Source organism: Chiloscyllium plagiosum, unplaced genomic scaffold (assembly GCF_037043375.1).
Source record: "Chiloscyllium plagiosum isolate Xiang-an unplaced genomic scaffold, Cpla_swu_hap1 HiC_scaffold_16, whole genome shotgun sequence".
NCBI classification, from domain to species: Eukaryota; Metazoa; Chordata; class Chondrichthyes; order Orectolobiformes; family Hemiscylliidae; genus Chiloscyllium; species Chiloscyllium plagiosum.
Genome location: NW_028270154.1, coordinates 63227761 through 63249996, shown reverse-complemented (window position 1 = coordinate 63249996; position 22236 = coordinate 63227761). Strand labels below are relative to the sequence as shown.

The 22236-nt window shown below is 39.9% G+C and overlaps 1 protein-coding gene across 3 annotated transcripts in view; it reads right to left on the bottom strand.

Moving 5' to 3' along the window:
* Positions 1–22236, bottom strand: part of crebrf (creb3 regulatory factor) — a 75055-nt gene that overhangs the window by 34368 nt on the left and 18451 nt on the right. For all 3 annotated transcript variants that reach the window (XR_015759798.1, XM_043703847.2, XM_087995442.1), the window contains exons 2-5: positions 20160–20337; positions 16949–17074; positions 11421–12489; positions 6466–6663 (exon numbers count right to left, since the gene is read on the bottom strand). Coding sequence is in view for 2 of the 3 variants with exons in the window: in XM_043703847.2 (XP_043559782.2) it covers positions 6466–6663; positions 11421–12489; positions 16949–17074; positions 20160–20168 (1402 nt within the window). In the remaining variant the exon portion in view is untranslated. The remainder of the gene's footprint in view (positions 1–6465; positions 6664–11420; positions 12490–16948; positions 17075–20159; positions 20338–22236) is intronic.

Sequence of the window (22236 nt, the reverse complement as noted above, 5' to 3'; positions counted from 1 at the left end):
TAATTGGTGAAAACTTCATATTCTGCTTTGGATTCTTGCTGGGGATATTTAAACAGTGAGTGGTTGAAGAGAACTGATTGGGGACCAAGAGGTCTGAAAGTGGAGGGTGCTGGGGAGCCCTATTTCTGAAGAAATACCTTATTGAGATTATGATAAAACATTCTGAAAAGCTCTTCTGAAAGATTGCTTAAAGGAACTTCTCAATTTTCTGAATATGCTGTGTCAGAAAAAACTCAGAGAGAACCTTGCTTGGCAGTAACAACCACACATGCTAAAACAGCAGAACATTCTAAGACTTGGCCTTTATGTCTTCAATAATAACCATAGAGGCCAGAAAGTTTCACCTTTCTTTTAGAGTGAACATCTGCAAAGACAGAAATCAGTATTTTAAATCTTTTACGTGGAAGGTGAGAGCATGAGTTATTGTAAATACCTCTTGGGGTTATTTAGAAAGATATACATTTATATTTCCACAGCTGTAAATGCTAACCAATATTGTACCTTCACGGAGTAAGTTTAATTTGATAATTAAATTAATAACTGAATTAAGAAACTTGGATTTTTTAATTTAAAAAAGATACAGTTGAGGTATTTAATTGGCCATCTCAATAACTGGGAAATTTATGTTGTGACCCCTGGAGTAGTAAGGCTACAGCAACATTGCATGCTTCCAGCTTCTACCATAATAATACTGCTTTCACTCATGTATACATTATACTTTATAAGTTTAACAGAGAGAGCATTTTTCGGTATTTATCCAGCTTTTAATATTTCCACCTTTGCTCTACAAGTCCTGCTTATTATACAGTAAGTGTGCAGGCCCAAATCTCTATCATCTACTGCGATGCTATTTCAGCAATATTTCTTAACTTAGCCATTTCAATTTTCTGCTTGTGCATTTCTAAACTTTTTGGTGCTCAGACATAAAAGCAAGATAATAATTTTGCATTGTGATATAAATACTGTGAGTTGATTTTTTAAAAGTTTGGGTTTCTGGCTTTTCAGCTGGTATCATGTGGGTTTTGTGCGTGTACAAAGTTTACGATTAACTTCTCAGTATATCTAACCAACCGTGATTTCTTTTAAAATAATTTTTTAAGGCCTGCCTCTAGAATGAATGGTTCTGCACACCACAAATACATTTTTATTTATTTTAGATTATTTTGTGATGCAGCAAACATAAATGTCAGAGCCTCAAGACTCGTAAGAGACTTCTGAAACTTCTGTTTTAAAGCTTGCTTTAAAGTTTTAAAGGCAGAGGTGCTGAAGATTCTAGGAAGGGTCTAATTTAACAATGGAAGGGGAGTGGCCATCTGTCCCAGTTCAGGTTTTTTCAAGTTTATTTTAGCTGTAGAGTCACAAGATGTGGGTCCAGGAGAGTTGCAAGCTTCAGTACAGAACTCCTTTGACCTTCTCCTGAAATTTCTTTGGATGTTGTTCCCCTCTGACTGAAAGAATCTGGGTTTGAATTTACTTTTTGCCAAGGGGCATGTTTGTTAATGTTTCAACTCGTGTTTAAATACATTGTTCTGCTTAAAGCAGAGTGGTTTGATCAGTGCCTTTTAACTAAGAAAAATTTAGGGTCCATGCTACCTTCTTAAAATATTTGTGGGTGTCTGGCCTATTCCACAACACCTTAAGGGAAACACCTATAGCTTAGAGAGGGAGACTTTTGATTTCAGTTTTTATTTTAAATGGGGCAGTCCTATGAAATCCTTGGTACAGGATGGCAATGAAGATGAGTACTTCTGGAAAGGAGATATATAATGAACTATGTTATCTTAGAGTGAAGAGCATGAGTTCCAGACCAGAAATGGGACAAAACCCTGAAGAGGTTACTTCAAGCTGAGTATACTTATGCACACATAACAGCTCCAGGAAGAAGCTATCACGATTCCAATCTAAAAGTTGAAGTCACAAGTGATTCAAACCTATCAAAGGTGTTAGATACAGGGACTGCTGAACTGTAGACACATTGTTTTGGGTCCAATAAAAAAAGGGATGTTTTGTTTATTTTCAATTAAAAAAAAGGAGTATTTTGAGAGTAATGGGACTGTTTAAAATCTTTAACTTTGGGTTAATAATAAATGGATTGGTTTATTCTATTTTACCATGCAGTGATTGGAACCAGGCAGATCTTATTGTTTGAGATCCTTGATAGGGATAGTTACCCTGGGTCGATCAGGGAATCCTAGCTGACAGAGATAAACAGGGAACTAGCTTGTCTCCACTGGTGCAGCCTTGGCCCTACCATAACCTGGGACTGTTGCTGTTGCTCCCTGGGCCTGCCTCCACTGTTGCTTCTTGGTCCCCACAAAAGAATGAATAAATAAACAAACAAACTGGGGATTCAGAGTTTCCTCACCTCAGGGACTGACTCCAAGCTGACTGGCCACAGCCAGTGTACTGTACACATATAGAGTCATAGAGATGTACAGCAGGGAAACAGACCCTTTGGTCCAACCTGTCCATGCCGATCAGATATCCCAACCCAATCTAGTCCCACCTACCAGCACCCGGCCCATATCCCTCCAAACCCTTCCTATTCATATACCCATCCAAATGCCTTTTAAATGTTGCAATTATACCAGCCTCCACCACTTCCTCTGGCAGCTCATTCCATACACGTACCACCCTCTGTGTGAAAAAGCTGCCCCTCAGGTCTCTTTTATATCTTTCCCCACATGGTGAGGTCAGTGCAGAGAAAGAGAAAGAAACCCACATTGCTAACTGACCAGGTTAGCAGTTACTGCCTTTGCTGTTGAATTCATGTATCACTGGACATCGGACTGCGTCTGGGAAAATTAAACCACAGTGAACTTCACATCTGATCTTGAAGGAGTCTGTTTGGGAGAGGTCACAGCACTGAAACAGATAAGTGGATATTTTAAGTGGGGATTAAAGTAAATCTGCATTAGTGAGTAGAGAGGTTTTTTTCTTGATTATATATTTTATTGAGCTATGTCTCTTGATTATTAAGTATTGAGTATTAAGTCATAAGTATTAATTTAACCTGAAGGAGCTTTTTGGAGAGGAATAAGACAGTGCTATTTTCTGGGAAAGAAGCAAAAATGGTCTTTAGTAGAGTAATATGCTATTCTTGTCGGATGTGGGCATTTGGGGAGAGTTTACATGTTACTGAGGATTATATCTGCAATAAATGCCGTTGCTTGCGAATTCTATCAGATCAAATGGATCCGTTGGAGAGACAGTTAGAGGCAAGGAGGAGTTCACAAGAGCAGGGGGATGTGATGGATGGCAGTTATAGAAAGGGGAGAAGGTCTCAGATACAGTCACATAGATAGGTTAACTCCAGGAAAGATAAGAGGTAGGCAGGTAGTGCAGGAGTCTTCTGTGGCTATCCCCATTTCAAACAAGTTACGCTGTCTTGGAAAATGTAGGGGGATAATGGATTCTCAGGGGAACGTAGCACGAACAGCCAAGTTTCTGGTATTGAAACTGGCTCTAACGTAATGAGAGGTACGTTGGGTTCCAAGCATTCGATTTTGTGAGGGGACTCTCGAGTCAGAGGTACAGACAGACCTTTCTGTGGCCAGCAGCGAAAAATCAAATGGTGTGTTACTTCCCTGGTGCCAGGATCAAGGATGTCTCACATATGGTGCAGAATGTTCTCAAGGGGGAGACGGGCCAGCAAGAGGTCATTGCACACAATGGAATCAATGACATAGGAAGGGAAAAGATTGAGATTCTAAACGGAGATTGCAGAGAGTTAGGCAGGAATTTAAAAAGGAGGTCTTCGAGAGTAGTAATATCTGGATTACTCCTGGTGCTACGAGTTAGTGAGGGCAGAAATAGGAGGATAGAGCAGATGAATGCATGGCTAAAGAGCTGGTGTATGGGAGAAGGGCTCACATTTTTTGATTATTGGCATCCCTTCTGGGGTAGATGTGACCTGTACAAGAAGGACGGATTGCACCTGAATTGGAAGGGGACTAGCAGGGAGATTTGCTAGAGCTGCTCAGGAGGTCCTGTTAAGGTGGGAGGCAGGACCCAGGGAGATAGTGAGGAAAGAGATCAATCTGAGACTGGTACAGTTAATAAAAGAAGTGAGTCAAACAGTCATGACAGGCAGGGACAAAGCAGAGAATAAGGTAGGACTGAAAAATTAAACTGCATTTATTTCAATGTAAGAGGCCTATAGGGAAGTCAGATGAACTCGGGGCATGGTTAGGAACATGGGACTGGGATATCATAGCAATTACAGAAACGTGACTTAGGGATGGACAGGACTGGCAGCTTAATGTTCCAGGATCCAAATGCTACAGGAAGGACAGAAAGAGAGGCAAGAGAGGAGGGGGAGTGGTGTTTTTGATAAGGGATAGCATTACAGCTGTACTGAGGGTGGATATTCCCAGTGGAGTGCCACAAGGATAGGTGCTGGGTCCACTACTCTTCATCATCCATACAAATGATCTGGATGTGAGCATGAGGCATACTCAGCAAGCCTGCAGATGACACCAAATATTGGAGAGTGAAGAAGGCTACCTCAGCTTACAACGGGATCTTGACCAGATGGGCCAACAGGCCGAGAAGTGGCAAATGGAGTCTAACCCATGTAAGTATGAGGTGCTGCACCTTGGAAAAGCAAATCCTAGCAGGACCTATACACTCAATGGCAAGGTCCTAGGAAGTGCCGCCGAACAAAGAAACTCCAGAGCGCAGGTCCACAGCACCCCGAACGTGGAGTTGCAGGTCAACAGGATAGCGAAGAAGGCGCCCGGCATGCCTTCTTTGGTCAGGAGTTGGGAGGTCATGCTGCGGCTGTACAGGACACTGGCCAGGCCACTACTGGAACACTGCATGCAACTCTGGTCTCCCTCCCACCGGAAAAATGCTGCAAAACTTGAAAGGGTTCAGAAAAGATCCGCAAAGATGTTGCCAGGGCCAGAGGATCCGAGCCACAGGGAGAGGCCAAATTGGCTAGGACTACTCCCCCCGCATCTCCCCCCACCCCGGAGCGTTGGAGGCCGAGGGATGACTCCACAGAGGTCCACAAAATCACGAGGAGCACGGATAGGATAAACAGACAAAGTCCCTTTCTCGGGGCGGGGAAGTCCAGAACCAGAGGGCCCAGGTTCAGGATGAGAGGGGCAATATATTAAAAAGAGATCCAAGGGGCAACGTTTTCACACAGAGGGTGGTACGAGTAGAATAAACCACCAGAGGAAGTGGCGGACGCTAGCACAATCCCAACATCAAAAAGGAACCTGGACAGGTACATGAACAGGAATGGTTCGGAGGGACACGGGCCAGGTGCTGGCAGGTGAGACCAGACTGGGTCAGGGCATCTGGTCGGCATGGATGAACCAGACTGAAGGGGCCGTTTCCACGCTGCACATTTCTATAGATAAAGGGTAACTAGGTGACGGGATCCTAGCCTATGTGCAGTTATTTCAACCTTCACTTCTTTTTGTCACTTTTATGGTTAAAGCAAAATTTGCTTCATTGAGTGTTTACATTTCAGCTTTAGTTCACTTTATTAAAATCAAAATGAATGAAAATATGATCTCTGACATGCCTGGTAATAACATTAACTGGGATTACACAACAGCCCATTTTCCTGGCTATTAACAATGCCAAAAGAGGCAGTTCGACTTTTCAAATCATCTGAAAGCCTATAACATGCTCTGTTTTGACAGTTTTACACAAACCATTTCCATTTGAAAAGGAACCTTCATTTAGAATTGTGGAGAGAAAGAGACTATGTAATAATCTAGCTTGAGATCACTGCATTAAATGGCAGTACCCCATTGGTGGAAGGGGTTTTTATCTTGCTACCAGGTACTGTCTTAAGGATCATATTTTAGGACACTTCTTTGAAAATATCCAAAATTTATTAAACACTGCTCTCAATCAGAAAAGGCCATTATTGACTCAACACTTTAACCCAACAAAGCAATGAGACTTCAATTGGAGTCAGTACTGAATTTGATGGTGCTGGCGTTGGCAGTGATAATGATGAGAAAAAGAGCAAGTCCCATAAAGTAAAAAGAGATATAGAAACCTTTTGGAAGTTTTCTAAGGTAGCTTCCAGATAATTAATTAAAGATCCCACATTAACGAAAACAAAATTCAAAATTGCTCATTGTGATGATATTAGTACTAGTTATGGAAGAAATTAAGCCAGAAAAGATCATAATGTATATAGCACAGAGGTAAAGAAATCATACAACAATTGCAAGATTGTTGAACAACAATTATTAAAGAGATGGCTGCTCTCCTTCTTCCCTGCTCTAGTAATATAATATACTATTGGGCAAGGGTAAATAATTCAAAGTAAAATGTGTAATCTGGCAACAAAAAGGGATAGAACATTCAAACATGTTCCTAACAAATCACTAAACAGGTTGTACTTGTATTTTGGCAGTAAATACAGGTTACATTTTAGATTTAAAATTTGAAGTAAAGCAAAACCAAAATTAAAATTTACTTCTGTCAGCTTACCATGGTGTAAACCATTTTTCTGATACATATTACTGGGCAAAGTATCTCTATCCCATTCAGAAGGCTTCAACATTCGATCTTGCTTGGGTGGTGGCATCAGCTGTTCACTGTACTCCCAGAAGTATCTTCTTTTGCTCCTTTTTCTGGAGATACCTGTTAATGCATCCTTCATGTCATCTACTGTGTCATTTTCAAATCCTGTATGGAAGAAAAGCAAAACATTATCAACATTCTGAATGCAGCAGCATAGAAAATGAGGAGCAACTTAAAGACATTTTCTTATAAATACATTCTGTATAAAACACGAATTACTTTTGTCACATGATAAACTTAAATTCCTGACAATTACAGTTTTTTTTCTATCTTTACCATCCTGTCTTCCCTTCTTTCAGCTTTTCCCTACCAACTCTTCTGTCATTTAATCTTGCCCATCTTTCAGTCTGTTAAGAATCATTCCCTCTGCTTTTGTCCCTCCCATTCTTGCACTTCCCACTTCTTGAAAACTTCTCTTTCAGTTCTAATGGATAGTCATTGATCTGGAACATTAACGGTTGCTTATTTCACAAAAACTGCTTGACCTGACAGAAAAATTTCCAACATTTTCTGCTTTTATTTCTAATTATTGTTTCATCTTTATGAATAGAGGAATAGAATGTAAAAGTAAGAAACTTATGTTGATCAGTCCATAGATGAAGTAGAATTATAATTAGAATAGTCTTTATTGTCACATATATTCAATGAATATAGTGAACAATTTCTACATCTCCAATTACAGTGCCAACTTAGATACAAAAGGACCTAGGCACAGCTTCTTTAGCTACAAGATCCTAGACAATAGAGAAATTAAATGTCCAGCATTACAGAAATGAAAGTTCAGTACAACAGACCAAACTGGCACCTAGTTTCTAGTCCACATTAGGCCCTGACTCCAAACCAAGCCAGCAACATGCCATGGGGGAACTCGCTGTAGGTGGCTGGAAGGTTACCATTTCACACTAGGAGAGCCATATGGGAGGAGGCAGCTGCACCAAGTCAGGAGGTCGCCACACCAGGAGGCCGCTGCGCCAGGCCATGAATCATCACCGGAGGCCGGGAGTCATGGCTCGAAGAGAAAGAAGGAGAAGAAAAAAGCACAAAAAGGATGAAAAAGAGAATAAAAAGAGGAATGGGCGGATTGGATTAGTTCTGGTTAGAGCATCCTACTCCGCCACCATCTTACAACAAATAGAAGTATTGATTTCAATTCAGGACACCATGCTCCAGGAAGGATACCAAGATCTTAAGAGAGATCACAGAAACTAGGTTGGTATCAGGAAAAAGGAACTTCAGTTATGTGACAGGTGTGAAGAGGTTGGGTGTGTTCACCTGACAGGAGAGATGTTTAAGGTGACATGTGATAGTTTTGAAACTCTTCCAGGCACCATTTCCAAAAGGTTCTACTAGAGAATAAATAATATTGGTAAAACAATCAAATGTGACATCAGAAATTTAAAAAAAAGAACAGCGTTCTTATGATTTGGAATGCACTGTCTGCAATAGAAACAGATTAAAGAGTGAATTGAACACATACTTGAAGGGAAAATATTAACAAGCAAAGGTGGCCAAGTGGCTTCCTCCTATGCAACATCATTCTATCATCATATACAAAAATGACTACTTTTATTTGTACTCTTTGCTAACATAACTTAGTATTTTATTTGCATTTTGAAAACAGCACCTTAAACATTGCAACTGAGCAATTATCTCTCAATCAATACCATATTGTGTCACATAACATTTTCTATTTTGGTTACTGAACCATATATGCTACTTATTAATACTGTTACCTTTAAAGTATGAACAAGACAGGGAGGGAAGTAAAAGAGGGGGTTGAGTTGCATTGCTGGTCAGGGACGATATCACGGCTGTGCTAAAGGAGGACAATATGGCAGTCTTGGGTAGTGAGGCATTATGGGTGGAGCTGAGAAATAAGAAGGGTGCAGTTACATTGTTGGGGCTGTATTACAGACCTCCCAACAGTGAGCGTGAGGTAGAAGAAAAATAGGTAAACAGACTATGAATAGATGTAGAGGCAATAGGGTAGTGGTGATGGGAGATTTTAATTTTCCCAACACTGACTGGCATACACTTAGCATCAGAGGTCTGAATGGAGTAGCATTTGTACAAAGCGTCCAGGAGAGTTTTCTAGAGCAGTATGTCAATAGTCCGACAAGGGAAGGGGCCATATTGGACCTGGTACTGGGGATCGAGCCAGGACAAGTGGTAGAAGTTGCGTGGGGAATTTCTTTGGGAACAGTGACCACAATTCTGTAAGTTTTAGAATACTCGTAGATAAAGAAGAGAATGGTCCTAAGGGAAGAGTACTAAACTGGGCCAAGGCCAATTATATCAAAATTAGGCAGGAGTTGGGAAATGTGGATTGGACACAGCTATTAGAAGGCAAGTCCACATTTGAGATGTGGGAGGCTTTCAAAGAAAGGTTAACGGTAGTGCAGGATAGGCATGTCCTGTTGAGGGCAAAGGATAGGAAAGGCAAGATTCGTGAACCGTGGATGACCACAGAAATTGTACGACTAGCCAAGAGGAAAAGGCAAGCATACATAAGGTCTAGGCAGCTAAGAACAGTACGGGCCCTGGAGGAATAATCGGAAGAATAGGACAATTCTTAAACAAGGAATCAAGCGGGCTAAAAGGGGTCATGAAATAGCTTTAGCAAGCAGAATTAAGGAAAATCCCAAAGCATTTCATTCTTATATAAGCAGCAAGCGGGTAAGTAGAGAAAGGATTGGTCCACTAAAAGATAACGAAGGAAGGCTGTGTGCCGAACCTGAGAGAATGGGTGAGATTCTGAATGATTACTTTGCATCAGTGTTCACTGAGGAGAGGAAAATGATGAATCTTGAGATTAGAGATAGAAGTTTGATTAGTCTGGAGCACATTGGCATACGTAGGAAGATGTGTTGGGTATGCTAGAGGTTATTAAGGTGGACAAATCCCCAGGACCGGATGGGATCTATCCCAGGATGCTGAGGGAGGGGAGAGAGGAAATAGCTGGGGCCCTGACAGATTTCTTTGCGGCATCCTTAAATACAGGTGAGGTGCCGGAGGACTGGAAGGTTGCTCATGTTGTCCCCCTGTACAAGTAGGGTATTAGGGATATTCCGGGTAACTACAGACCAGTGAGCCTGACATCGGTGGTGGGGAAGTTGCTGGAGAACGTACTGAGAGATAGGGTCTATCTATATTTAGAAAAGAATGAGCTTATCAGTGATAGGCAACATGGTTTTGTGCAGGGGAGATCGTGCCTTACCAACTTAACAGAGTTCTTCGAGGAAGTGACCAAGTTGATAGATGAAGAAAGGGCTGTTGATGTCATATACATGGACTTTAGTAAGGCGTTTGACAAGGTTCCCCATTGTAGACTAATGGAGAAAGTGAAGTCACACGGTGTGTAGGGCGTTCTAGCTAGGTGGATAAAGAACTGGTTGAGCAACAGGAGACAGAGAGTAGTAGTTGAAGGGAGAAAGGTGACCAGTGGTGTTCCACAAGGGTCAGTATTGGGGCCACTGTTGTTTGTAATATACATAAATGATCTAGAAGAGGGCACTGTTGGTATGATCAGCAAGTTTGCAGATGACACGAAGATTGGTGGAGTAGCAGAAAGCATAAGGGACTGTCAGAGAGTACAGGAGGATGCAGATAGACTGAAGAGTTGGGCGGAAAAGTGGCAGATTGCTTTCAATACAGACAAATGTGAGGTGATGCATTTAGGCAAGTCTAATTCTAGAGCGAATTATACAATGAATGGAAGAGCCTTGGGAAAAGTTGATGGGCAGAGAGATCTGGGAGTGTAGGTCCATTGTACCCTGAAGGTTGCTGCACAGGTGGATAGAGTGGTCAAGAAGGCATATAGCGTGCTTGCCTTCATTGGACAGGGTATTGAGTATAAGAGCTGGCAAGTCATGTTAAAATTCTACAAGACATTGGTTCGGCCGCATTTAGAATACTGTGTACAGTTCTAGTCGCCACATTACCAAAACGATATGGACGCTTTGGAGAGGGTGCAGAGAGGTTTACGAGAATGTTGCCTGGTATGGAAGGTGCTAGCTATGAAGAGAGGTTGAGTGATTATGTTTATTTTCACTAGAAAAAAGGAAATTGAGGGGGGAACCTAATTGAGGTTTACAAAACCATGAAGGGTATAGACAGAGTGGATAGAGACAAACATTTTCCCAGGGTGAAGGATTCAACAACGAGAGGTCATGCTTTCAAGGTAAGAGGTGGAAAGTTTAAGGGGGCTACACGCGGCAAGTACTTCACACAGAGGGTGGTGGGCGTTTGGAACGCGTTGCCAGCAGAGGTGGTAGAGGTAGGCACGGTAGACTCATTTAAGATGCGTCTGGACAGATGCATGAGTAGGTGGGGAGCAGAAGGATACAAATGCTTAGGAATTGACCAACAGGTTTAGAAAGTACATTTGGATCAACTCAGGCTTGGAAGGCCGAAGAGCCTCATCCTGGGCTGTAAATTTTCTTTGTTCTTTGTTCTAAATATGGTTAGATTTCTTTTTATTCTTTGCATTTCAACAAAATTATTTAAATAACATTCTCCCAGTTATTAAATCATATTGAAATTAGCAACACTATGTCTATGTAAAAATATGCTGAGAGCAAATTATAACAAGTTTTATAACAAGTTACAACTCTTCTGGTTATAACCAAATTATAATTCTTAAAAACAACTCTGTAAATATGGCAACAATCTGAACTCAAAAACTGTAATGCTTCTATAAGCACAAATTCTGATGGAAGATCAAAGGGGAAACTGTTATAAAGTATAAATACCAACACAGAATAACTAAACTAAGTGGCCTCTTTCCCACTCCAGATTCTCGAGTATTTTGTTATTGAACAGTTAAACATTATTTCAGTTTTAATGTAATAAAGCACAAATACCCGGTTCAGAGAAGGTATCACTGACATCATCATCCTTGTCTTCCTCCTCCTCCTCTTCATCATCATCATCGTCATCATCTTCCTCATTATCACTGTATTCATGCTCACTACCAAATCCTTCATCATGGTCCTCATCATCATCATCATCATCATCTTCTGCTTCCTGCTCAATACTTGGAGACTGCTCATTCAAACTATCAGAAATAAACAAAGAATAATTGTGCTCTTCCTTTTTCTGGGTGTGATCAGGGACAGATGGTGATAAAATTTCAATAGTTTCAGTTCGAGTACTCGGGTCATTAGTTTCTTTGAATACAGTGGGTGCTTTATTGGAATAAGTACTTTCTACATTCTTTTTCTCCAGTTTCCTGACATTAGCCCCACTATCACTACAACAGGAATCATCTGGTAAGTCACTGTGCACCTGGGTAGCACCCAATGTTGATTTACCAAGTGGTACTGGATTGATCCAGACTTTAGCTTTTTTAACAAAGTCTTTGTTGTCTAAAAGAACAGGCCCTATTTTGGTATTCAGGGGCTGATTTGTGTTGCCATTGTCCACAGTAGCACTAGAAGAAACAGACTTGGCTAACTTTTGGGTAGTCTCTGGCAAGCAAGCATCTATACAAGGACTTCTGGCAGATGACACTAGTGGCATTGCCCTGTTTGCTGCAAGTTTTTTACCAGCCAGAGAAGAGGTTAATGAATTTTGATTTAAACTCTTGAGTAGATCAGGATGATATAATGAATCCAAAACAGGCTGTGAATCTTCACAGTTTAGCTGGGCCAAAGTTGGGGTCCTGCTTATGACATCTTCGTTTTGATAAGGACTGGAAAAGTCATCCAGCCCAAGGAAATCCACTTCCTTTGTTCCCCAAATATCATAGCTAGTTAACTTGGTGTATTTTGTCAAGTCTTCCCAGCACGTGTCCCATTGCTCCCAGTTTGAAGTATAGGAAGGATCGGAATCCAGTAAGTCATTTAATGGTTCTAAAAGTTCAAGGTCTTTACAATCTCCCAAGGTAAGAGGATCATCTCTCGAGCTGTGAGTATAAGTCATCTCTCTGTCCTGAAAGAAATAAAAATTTCTATTAAAACAAGATATTAATTAGATTGGAGGTAGAATCAAAAAAGGTTTTGTCTCAAAATTAAGTCTTCTCTTTGGGGACCAGAAGTCAAAATATCTTTTTTATAATTTAATTAGGATATAACTACAATTAGATGTTTATAGTACATTTAACTCTGCACAACAAATATAGATTGTGAGCAAACAGAATGTTGCTGCTGGTGGGTAAGTAAATCTTGGCATACAGATAAAGTAAAAAATGCAGACTGAAACAGTTTTCAAAACTGCCTGATAATTTCAGATGAACCACCACAAGGGTCGTGACTTTCTCTCTTCATACACCAGAGAGAAGCACTTAACGGGTGACTCAAGTTCCTGTTCTCATTCATAATTCAATGACTCCTACTAGAAAATGTTATTGTGCAGATGCTGAAGTGGATAGAATCAGATTTCGTGGTGATCTTCCCTCAGGATTAACACCCTGAAAACGCTCCTTGTCTACAATTAAAAAAGAACTCTGATCGGTTGGAGCGACAGAGGCAATAAGGAATTTACAAGAACAAGGAGGTGTGATGGACAACAGTTATAGGAAGGGAGAAAAGCGACAGAGAAAGTCACATAGGTGGGTTAACTCCAGGAAAGATAAGAGAGGTAGGCAGATAGTGCAGGAGTCTTCTGTGGCTATCCCCATTTCAAACAAGTATGCTGCTTTGGAAAATGTATGGGTTGATGCACTCTCCGGGGAATGTAGCATGAACAGCCAAGCTTCAGGCTCAAACGTAATGAGGGGTACATCGGGTTCCAAACGATCGATTGTGATAGGGGACTCTCTTGTCAGAGGTACAGACAGACGTTTCTGTGGCCAGCAGCGAAACATCAGAATGGTGTGTTGCCTCCCTGGTGCCAGGATCAAAGATGTCTCAGAGAGGGTGCAGAATGTTCTCAAAGGGGAGAGGGACCAGCAGGAGGGCACTATACACATTGGAACCAATGACAGAGGAAGGGAAAAGGATGACATTCTGAAGGAAAACTAGAAAGTTAGGCAGGAATTTAAAAAGGAGGTCCTCAAGGGTAGTAATATCTGGATTACTCCCGGTGCTACGAGCTAGTGAGGGTAGGAACAGGAGGATGGAGCAGATGAATGCGTGACTGAGAAGCTGGTGTATGGGAGAAGGATTCACATTTTTAGATCATTGGAATCTCTTATCGGGTAAAAGTGACCTGTACAAGGAGGCCAGATTGCATCTGAATTGGAAGGGGATTATTATACTGACAGGCAGATTTGCTAGAGTTCCTCGGAAGGATTTAAACTAGTAAGGTGGGGGGATGGGACTCAGGGGGATAGTGAGGAAAGAGATCAATCTAAGACTGGTACAGTTGAGAAAAGAAGTGAGTCAAACAGTCAGGGCAGGCAGGGACAAAGCAGAGAACAAGATAGGACAAATAAATTAAACTGCATTTATTTCAATACAAAGGGCCAAACAGGGAAGGCAGATGAACTCAGGGCATGGTTAGGAACATGGAACTGGGATATCATAGCAATTACAGAAACATGGTTCAGGGATAGACAGGACTGGCAGCTTAGTGTTCTGGGATGCAAATGCTACAGGAAGGATAGAAAGGGAGGCAAGAGAGGAGAGGGGAGTGGCAGTTTTGATAAGAGAAAGCATTACAGCCGTACTGGAGGAGGATACTTCCGGAAATACATCCAAGGAAGTTATTTGGGTGAAATAAGAAAGGCATGATCATCTTATTGGGTTTGTATTATACCCCCTAATAGTCAGCGGGAAATTGAGAAACAAATTTGTAAGGAGGTCTCAGTTACCTGTAAAAATAATAAGGTGGTTATGATAGGGAATTTTAACTTTCCAAACATAGACTGGGACTGCCATAGTCTTAAGCGTTTAGATGGAGAGGAATTTGTTAAGTGTGTACAAGAAAATTTTCTGATTCAGTACGTGGATTTACTTCCTAGAGAAGGTGCAAAACTCGACCTACTCTTGAGAAATTAAGCAGGGCAGGTGACTGAGGTGTCAGTGGGGGAACACTTTGGGGCCAGTGTTCCCAGTGACCATAATTCCATTAGTTTTAAAATAGTGATTGGAAAAGGATAGACCAGATCTAAAACTTAAAGCTTAAATTGGAGGAAGGCCAATTTTGATGGTATTAGGCAAGAACTTTCAAAAGCTGATTGGGGGCAGATGTTCATAGGTAAAAGGGATGGCTGGAAAATGGAAAGCCTTCAGAAATGAGATAACGAGAGTCCAGAGAACGCATATTCCTGTTAGGGTGAAAGGAAAGGCTAGTAGGTATAGAGAATGCTGGATGAGTAGACAAATTGAGTGTTTGGTTAAGAAAAAGAAGGAATCATATGTCAGGTATAGACAGGATAAATCGAGTGAACCCTTAGAAAAGTATCCTCCTATTGCCCTTATACTCAAGAGGTAAATCAGGAGGGCAAAAAGGGGACATGAGATAGCTTTGGCAAATAGGGTTAAGGAGAATCCAAATGGTTTTTTACAACAACATTAAGGACAAAAGGGTAACTAGGGAAAGTATAGGTCCCCTCAAAACTCAGTAAAACGGCCTTTGTGTGGAGCCACAGGTGATGGGGAAGATACTAAGTGAGTATTTTGCATCAGTGTTAACTGTGAAGGAGCACATGGAAGATACAGAATGTAGGGAAATAGATGGTGACATCTTGAAAAATGTCAATTTTACAGAGGAGGAAGTGCTGGATGTCTTGAAACGCATAAAGGTGGATAAATCCCTAGGACCTGATCAGGTATAACCTAGAACATTGTGGGAAGATAGGGAAGTGATTGCTGAGCCCATTGCTGAAATATTTGTATCATCGATAGTCACAGGTGAGGTGCTGGAAGGTTGGCAAATGTGGTACCACTATTTAAGAAATGTGGTAAGGACAAGCCAGGGAATTATAAACCGGTGAGTCTGACATGTTGTTGGAAGGGAATACTGAAGGACAGGATTGACATGTAATTGGAAAGGTAAGGACTGATTATGGATAGTCAACATGGCTTTATGTGTGGGAAATCATGTCTCACAAACTTGGTTGAGTTCTTTGAAGAAGTAACAAAGAGGATTGATGAGGGCAGAGCAGTGGATGTGATCTATATGGACTTCAAGGCGTGCGACAAGGTTTCCCATGGGAGACTGATTAGCAAGGTTAGATCTTATGGAATACAGGGAGAACTCGGTGGATACAGAACTGGCTCAAAGGTAGAAGACAGAGGGTGGTGATGGAGGGTTGTTTTTCAGATTGGAGGCCTGTGACCAGTGGAGTGCCACAAGGATCGGCGCTGGGTCCTCTACTTTTTGTCATTTACATAAATGATTTGGATGCAAGCATAAGAGATACAGTTAGTAAATTTGCAGATGACACCAAAATTGGAGGTGTAGTGGACAGCGAAGGAGGTTACCTCAGATTACAACAGGATCTTGATCAGATGGGCCAATGGGCTGAGAAGTGACAGATGGAGTTTAATTCAGATAAATGCAAGGTGCTGCATTTAGGGAAAGCAAATCTTAGCAGGACTTATGCACTTAATGGTAAGGTCCTAGGGAGTGTTGCTGAACAAAGAGACCTTGGAGTGCAGGTTCATAGCTCCTTGAAAGATGAGTCACAGGTAGATAGGACAGTGAAGAAGGCGTTTGGCATGCTTTCCTTTATTGGTCAGAGTAATGTGCATAGGAGTTGGGAGGTCATGTTGCCATTGGTTAGGCCATGATTGGAGTATTGCGTGAAATTGTGGTCTCCTTCCTGCTGCAAGGATATTGTGAAACTTGAAAGTATTCAGACAAGATTTACAAGGATGTTGCTACAGTTGGAGGATTTGAATTATTGGGAGAGGTTGAATAGGCTGGGGCTGTTTCCCCTGGAGCGTGGGAGGCTGAGGGGTGACCTTATAGAAATTTTTAAAATCATGAAGGGCATGGGTAGAATAAATAGACAAAGTCTTTTCCTTTGGATTGGCGAGTCCAGAGCTAAGGGAAGATATAAAAGAGATCTAAAGGGCAACTTTTTCATGCAGTGGTGCATGTATGGAATGAGCTGCCAGAGAAAGTGGAGGAGGCTGGTACAATTGCAACATTTACAAGGCATTTGAATGGGTATATGAATAGGAAGGGTTTGGAGGGATATGCGCCAGGTGCTGGCAAGTGGCATGAGATTAGGTTGGGATAGTTGATTGGCATGGATGAGTTGGACTGAAGGGTCTGTTTCCGAGCTGTATATCTCGACGACTAACTGTTAACTGTGAAATAGATTAAAATGACTTAACTAATTCATATGGAACAAACCCCAAAAAAAGCCAGTGTCTTTAAGACAGAAGAGGAGACAACGGACATAAAGATATAAGTAACCACAAAAAGAAAAAACGCTAGTAAATGAAACATACAGAGTAAACAAGTTGTTGATTTACTTATGTACTATAAATCTTACCAGTTCATACATGAAATCAGGGTCTGAATTATTCCCCAACAAATCGGTACTAGTTAAGACCTGGTCTGGAAATGGACGGTTGCAAAAGGCATCCCCAAATGGAGGATCCATTCCGCTAACACTGGGCTATAAAATAAAAAGGATATACAAGTTATTAGGAGAGCACTCATTAAAAACAAAGTTCCTATAAGCAAATGAGAAATATCTGGAGAAGTTATACTGCAATTGTTATAAAACTGTTTACTGAGTTATGACAGGGCGTTATCCTTTATCTGTGTTCCCCGATAATTCTGATAGAAACAGTTCTGCTCTAACGTGGTAGTTAAGTTCTCATGCAATCCCGTGTTCTAAGAAAATTGCGTACCAGCAGCACCATTTAAACTAATGGAGCAGAAATCATGTTATAATCAATACACACTTTAAAAGTTTGTCCTTTAGAAACAGTGTCCCCAATTCATCAATTGTGTTATTGCGAATTTGCATTAACAAAACGCACGTTATAGCAGAACAATCTATATTTGAAATAACCTCCTATGCTAAAAGCATCATTTTGTATCATTCTAATCTTAATCGTAATTATTAAATTTCATAGATTACAAAATTATAACAAAATTAAAATACATTGTGCATCAAACCCTGAAGTTGCCAGAATTCAATTTACCCATGAACACTTAACAGTTTTCTTTAAGCAAGAGTGAAAGATTTTCAGGTGAAAATCAAGTACATCGGGATGAGTATATTTGTCGATCCACAGAATCCATACGGAAATCTGGTATGAGGAAAAAGATAAAAGATTAAAAAGTAAAAGAAATAGGAGATAAGATAACAGGGCAGACTAAGGTAAAGAAGACAGCAAGATGAATGGCCAGGGAAGAGAGTTTATAAAAATAACATAATAGGACTGTTAAAAATAAAGGAGCAGGAACTATTCATACTCAAATTCAGCTGTTTGTAAAGCAACACGTTTATTCATAATAAAACAGGGGAACTTAAAGAAATATTCCAAAGAGGGACCAGATATAGTAGGAATAACAGGAACATGTCTAAAGAATAGGGCTGCTAATCAAGTTATAACATAATCAGAAAGAACAGGGAAGAAAGATAAGGTAGGAGCTGCACTAATTAAAAATAACTATTGCAGCGGGAAAAAAAGGAATTTAATTAATAGAAGATTAGGAATAAAATTTACATGGATTAAAATACAAGATAAAGAGGAATTGATCACATAAACAGGAGCATACTTCTCTCTATGTTATAAAGTGGACACAGAAGTATTGATGTTGCTGCAAAATTTACTTAAGTGATAATAGGACTGTCAGTTAGAGTCACAGAAATGTACAGCATGAAAACAGATCCTTCGGTCCAACACATCCATGTTGACCGGATATTCTAAATTAATCTAGTCCCATTTGACATCATTTGGCCCTTTTCCCTTTTGATTCATATATCCATTCAGACACCTTTTAAATGTTGTAATTATACTAGCCTCCACCACTTCCTCTGGCAGTTCATTCCGTACACGCAACTTTTTCATGAAGTTGCCTCTCAGACCACTTTCAAATCTTTCCCGTCTTGCTTTAAACATATGCCCTCTAATTTTGGATTCTCCACCCAAGGGAAAAGACCTTGACTATTCATCTTATCCATGCCACTCATGATTTTTTTAACCTTCTATAAAAGGTTACCCCTCAGCCGCCGACACACCAGGGAAAGTAGCCCCAGTATGTTCAGCCTTTCCCAATAGCTCAAACCCTCCAACCCTGGCCACATCCTTGTAAATCTTTTCTGAACCCTTTCACATTTCACAACATCTTTCATATAGGAGGGGAACCAGAACTGATCACAGTAAACCAATGTCTTATAGAGCCACAACAACTACTCTCTCTACCTGTGACTCCAACTTCAAGGAATTATGAACCTGCATTCCAGGGTCTCGTTGCTCTGCAACACTCCCCAGGGCCTTACCACTAAGTGTACAATTCCTGCTCTGACTTGCCCTACCAAAATGTAGCACCTCACATTTACCTAGATTAAACTCAATCTGCCACTCCTTACCCCACCTGATCAAGGTCCCATTGTACTCTGACATAACCTTCTTCAACAGCCAAATCATTTATATAAATAACAAAACGCAGTGGACCTATCATCGATTCTTGCAGCCTACAACTGGTCACAGGCCTCTAGTCTGAAAAGCAACCCTCCCCCACCACCCTCTGTAACCTACCTTAAAGCCAATTTGTACCTAAATAGCTAGTTCTCCCTGTATTCCAAATTATCTAACCTCGTTAACCAGTCTACCATGCGGAAACTTGTCGAACGTCTTATTGAAGTCTTTCAAGATAACGTCGCTCTCATTATGAATTTATAAGATTCATGCTATTTTTTTATCCAGAAATAAAATCTCATGAGACCTGCCACAACAAGAAAGGGTTTAACAAGGACACATAAAACATATTTCAGCTTGTTTTTGTGAAGGGAACAGAATAGAGGCCATAGATATAAATGTAAACACTAATAAAGCCAAATGAAGAATTGAGAAGAAATTTCCTTACTACGCCTGCATAAATGTGGGACACACCACCGTAAGGTGTAACTGGGCTGATTAACACAGACACAAACAAGGGAAAGTCATACACTATTCGACACAGAAAGGAATAAAATAATACTTGAATAGGTTAGAAGAATGGAAGGTGGTTCAGGTGGTGCATAAACAATGGCATGGATCAGTTTGGCTGAATGCCATGTTCCTGTGCTATAAATGCCAATCAAAACTATCACACATAGGATTTCAATATAAAATTTGCCAAATAAAATCATATCACAGCCTTAAGAATGAAGACATATTTCCAATTATAAAGCAAGCAATATTAATTATGAATGGTATTATTTTTAGTTCTATCCTGCAGATTACAAGCTATTTTGCAAATTAATATCTTTTACTAATACTGTGCAGTTAATGTCCCAAGAATAATTATGTCTTTACATCAATAGTATAGATGTGTTCTTGCTAAAGCGGGGGCAAAGTCATTACTTTTCATACTACATCAGAGTGGTTAAAACTTTAGCTCTTGGAAATATTGAGCAAAGTAATTTTTAAAACATATTGCATAGCTTGACTCAAATATTAATTCATTCTGAACGTAAGCAAACTGAAGTGTTCCTGTTATTACTGTAAAGTCAGGAATTTAATGGAAAAAGTTTAAACATCTACCTGCGGCATTGCCAAGCCCACATCTGGCTTATTCAAGCAATTTCTTTTCTGTAGTCTTGGTCGAGCTGTTTCCAGTTTTACTAAATGGTTGAAGTGATTTTAAAAATGTTAACTAGAGGTTCAACTATCACTTCACTGAAGTTTTCTTCTGGTCAGATGTTCCTTCTAATTTGCAAACCTAACAGAAAATAAAATCATTTACATAATTACAATAAACTCCAGCATACTTAAGCATTACTTAAAATCATAATATTTAATTCTGCAGTTTCTTACATTTATTTACATCAATTTGCTTGCCTCTTGAAGTTTATCACTTGAGGCATAGTTCCTGACATTAACTGCTTTTCCAAAACACACACTCACAATTATGTACATTAGAATATCATAGTACAAGAAATAGATGGGCAATTCTAATGCAGATCTTAAGATCAACTTTCGGGAAAAGATGGGATCAAAGAAACTTTCAGGAATGATGGAACAAGGGAATGCCAACTGTTAACAATATTTAACAGTAACATTTAGTGTAGATTTAGACATCATATGTACCTGAACACAGAACAACTGGTTTTCTGTTGGCTATTAAAAGAGACATTTTTGTTTCATTTTTTTTGAGGAACAGGAATCAAACTACTCAGTGAATGCAGAACAACCTATCTACAAGGTGTAGTAGCCACGTCCAACCATTTCAATAGGAACTCGTTCCCACCCCATCAATGTAGCACCATGGAAAGAAACATTTAGTGAAAAATAATTATCTGGCATATCAACTCATCTTGGCATTCGTTTTTGAAAAAAAAAACTAAAAAATATACAAATTAAACTTGCAATTCTCTGACTCATACATGCTAGAAAAAGTTAAAAACTGTAGTTTTTAATACAAGCAAATTCTGAAGCGGTTTTAACCATACATCCTGGACAAGAACAATGCCTGCTTGATTGCCTCAAAGTATATGATGCACTATCTTGAACCAAAAACTAAAAAATATCTCAAATGTCAATAAATGAAATTGTTTGATTCTAAAATGACAGACATTTACATCAAGACAACAATCCTGCCATTGATTCAGTTGATGATATTTGTGTCTCCAAGTCAGAGGTCTGTGGGTTCAAGTCTCATACGGTATTTTGAAAATACAATCTAGACAGACACGTCAGTATGTTATGATCGAATGCACTGTTGTTGATGGGACAGGCTTTCAGGTAGGATTTTAACTACTTGGATATCCCATCGGATCTGGTGGATGGAAAGGTACAGCACTCTTCAAAGGATGCAGAACCAAAATTCTTCCTTTAACAACCCTACCAAAGAAAAAGTATGGCAATATATTAAATTATATCTCTGCTCTTAAATACAGATAACTAAATCCACTGTACTTCAAGTAAAAACTAATTAATTGAATGTGAAATGATCTGGGACATTCTGGGAGACATGATTAGATTTTCTTTAAAAATATTTATTTATGGGGCATGGGTACCACTGGCAACTCTAACATTTAGTTCATCCCTATTTTGATGTTTGTATTCAGATAGATATATGGCTGAGCCAAGTACATGAAGGAATCAGTTGAAAGGTCTAAGGGAAAATTGTAGTTAATGTAATATTTAAAGGCCACCATGTGCCTCTTTGCTAGAGGCAAAATAAGAAAAAGCAATAGGGGGGAAAATGTGGTTTAGGATGATTTGAGGCATAAATAGCCGAGAAAATCAAAAACAGATTCAGGACAAATCTTTAATTTGAAGTTCAAATCAGAGAGCAATGTGATGAAGCATAATGATTACAATTTATAATACTTATTGTAGTCCATATACTAAGGAGAAATACCACGCACACAAATATTCAAACTATTTTTGAATAAAGTTTTAAAACTCACAGGCAAATTACAAGTTACCACAGAATTTATATATTTTGAGATTAATGTATGCTCAGTAATGGGAACAAAAAGCATCAATGGGAAAATCGACGTTTCAGGCAAAAGCCCTTCATCAGGGTAGGCTTTTGCCCGAAACGTCGATTTTCCTGCTCCTCGGATGCTGCCTGATCTGCTGTGCTTTTCCAGCACCACTCTGATCGAAACTC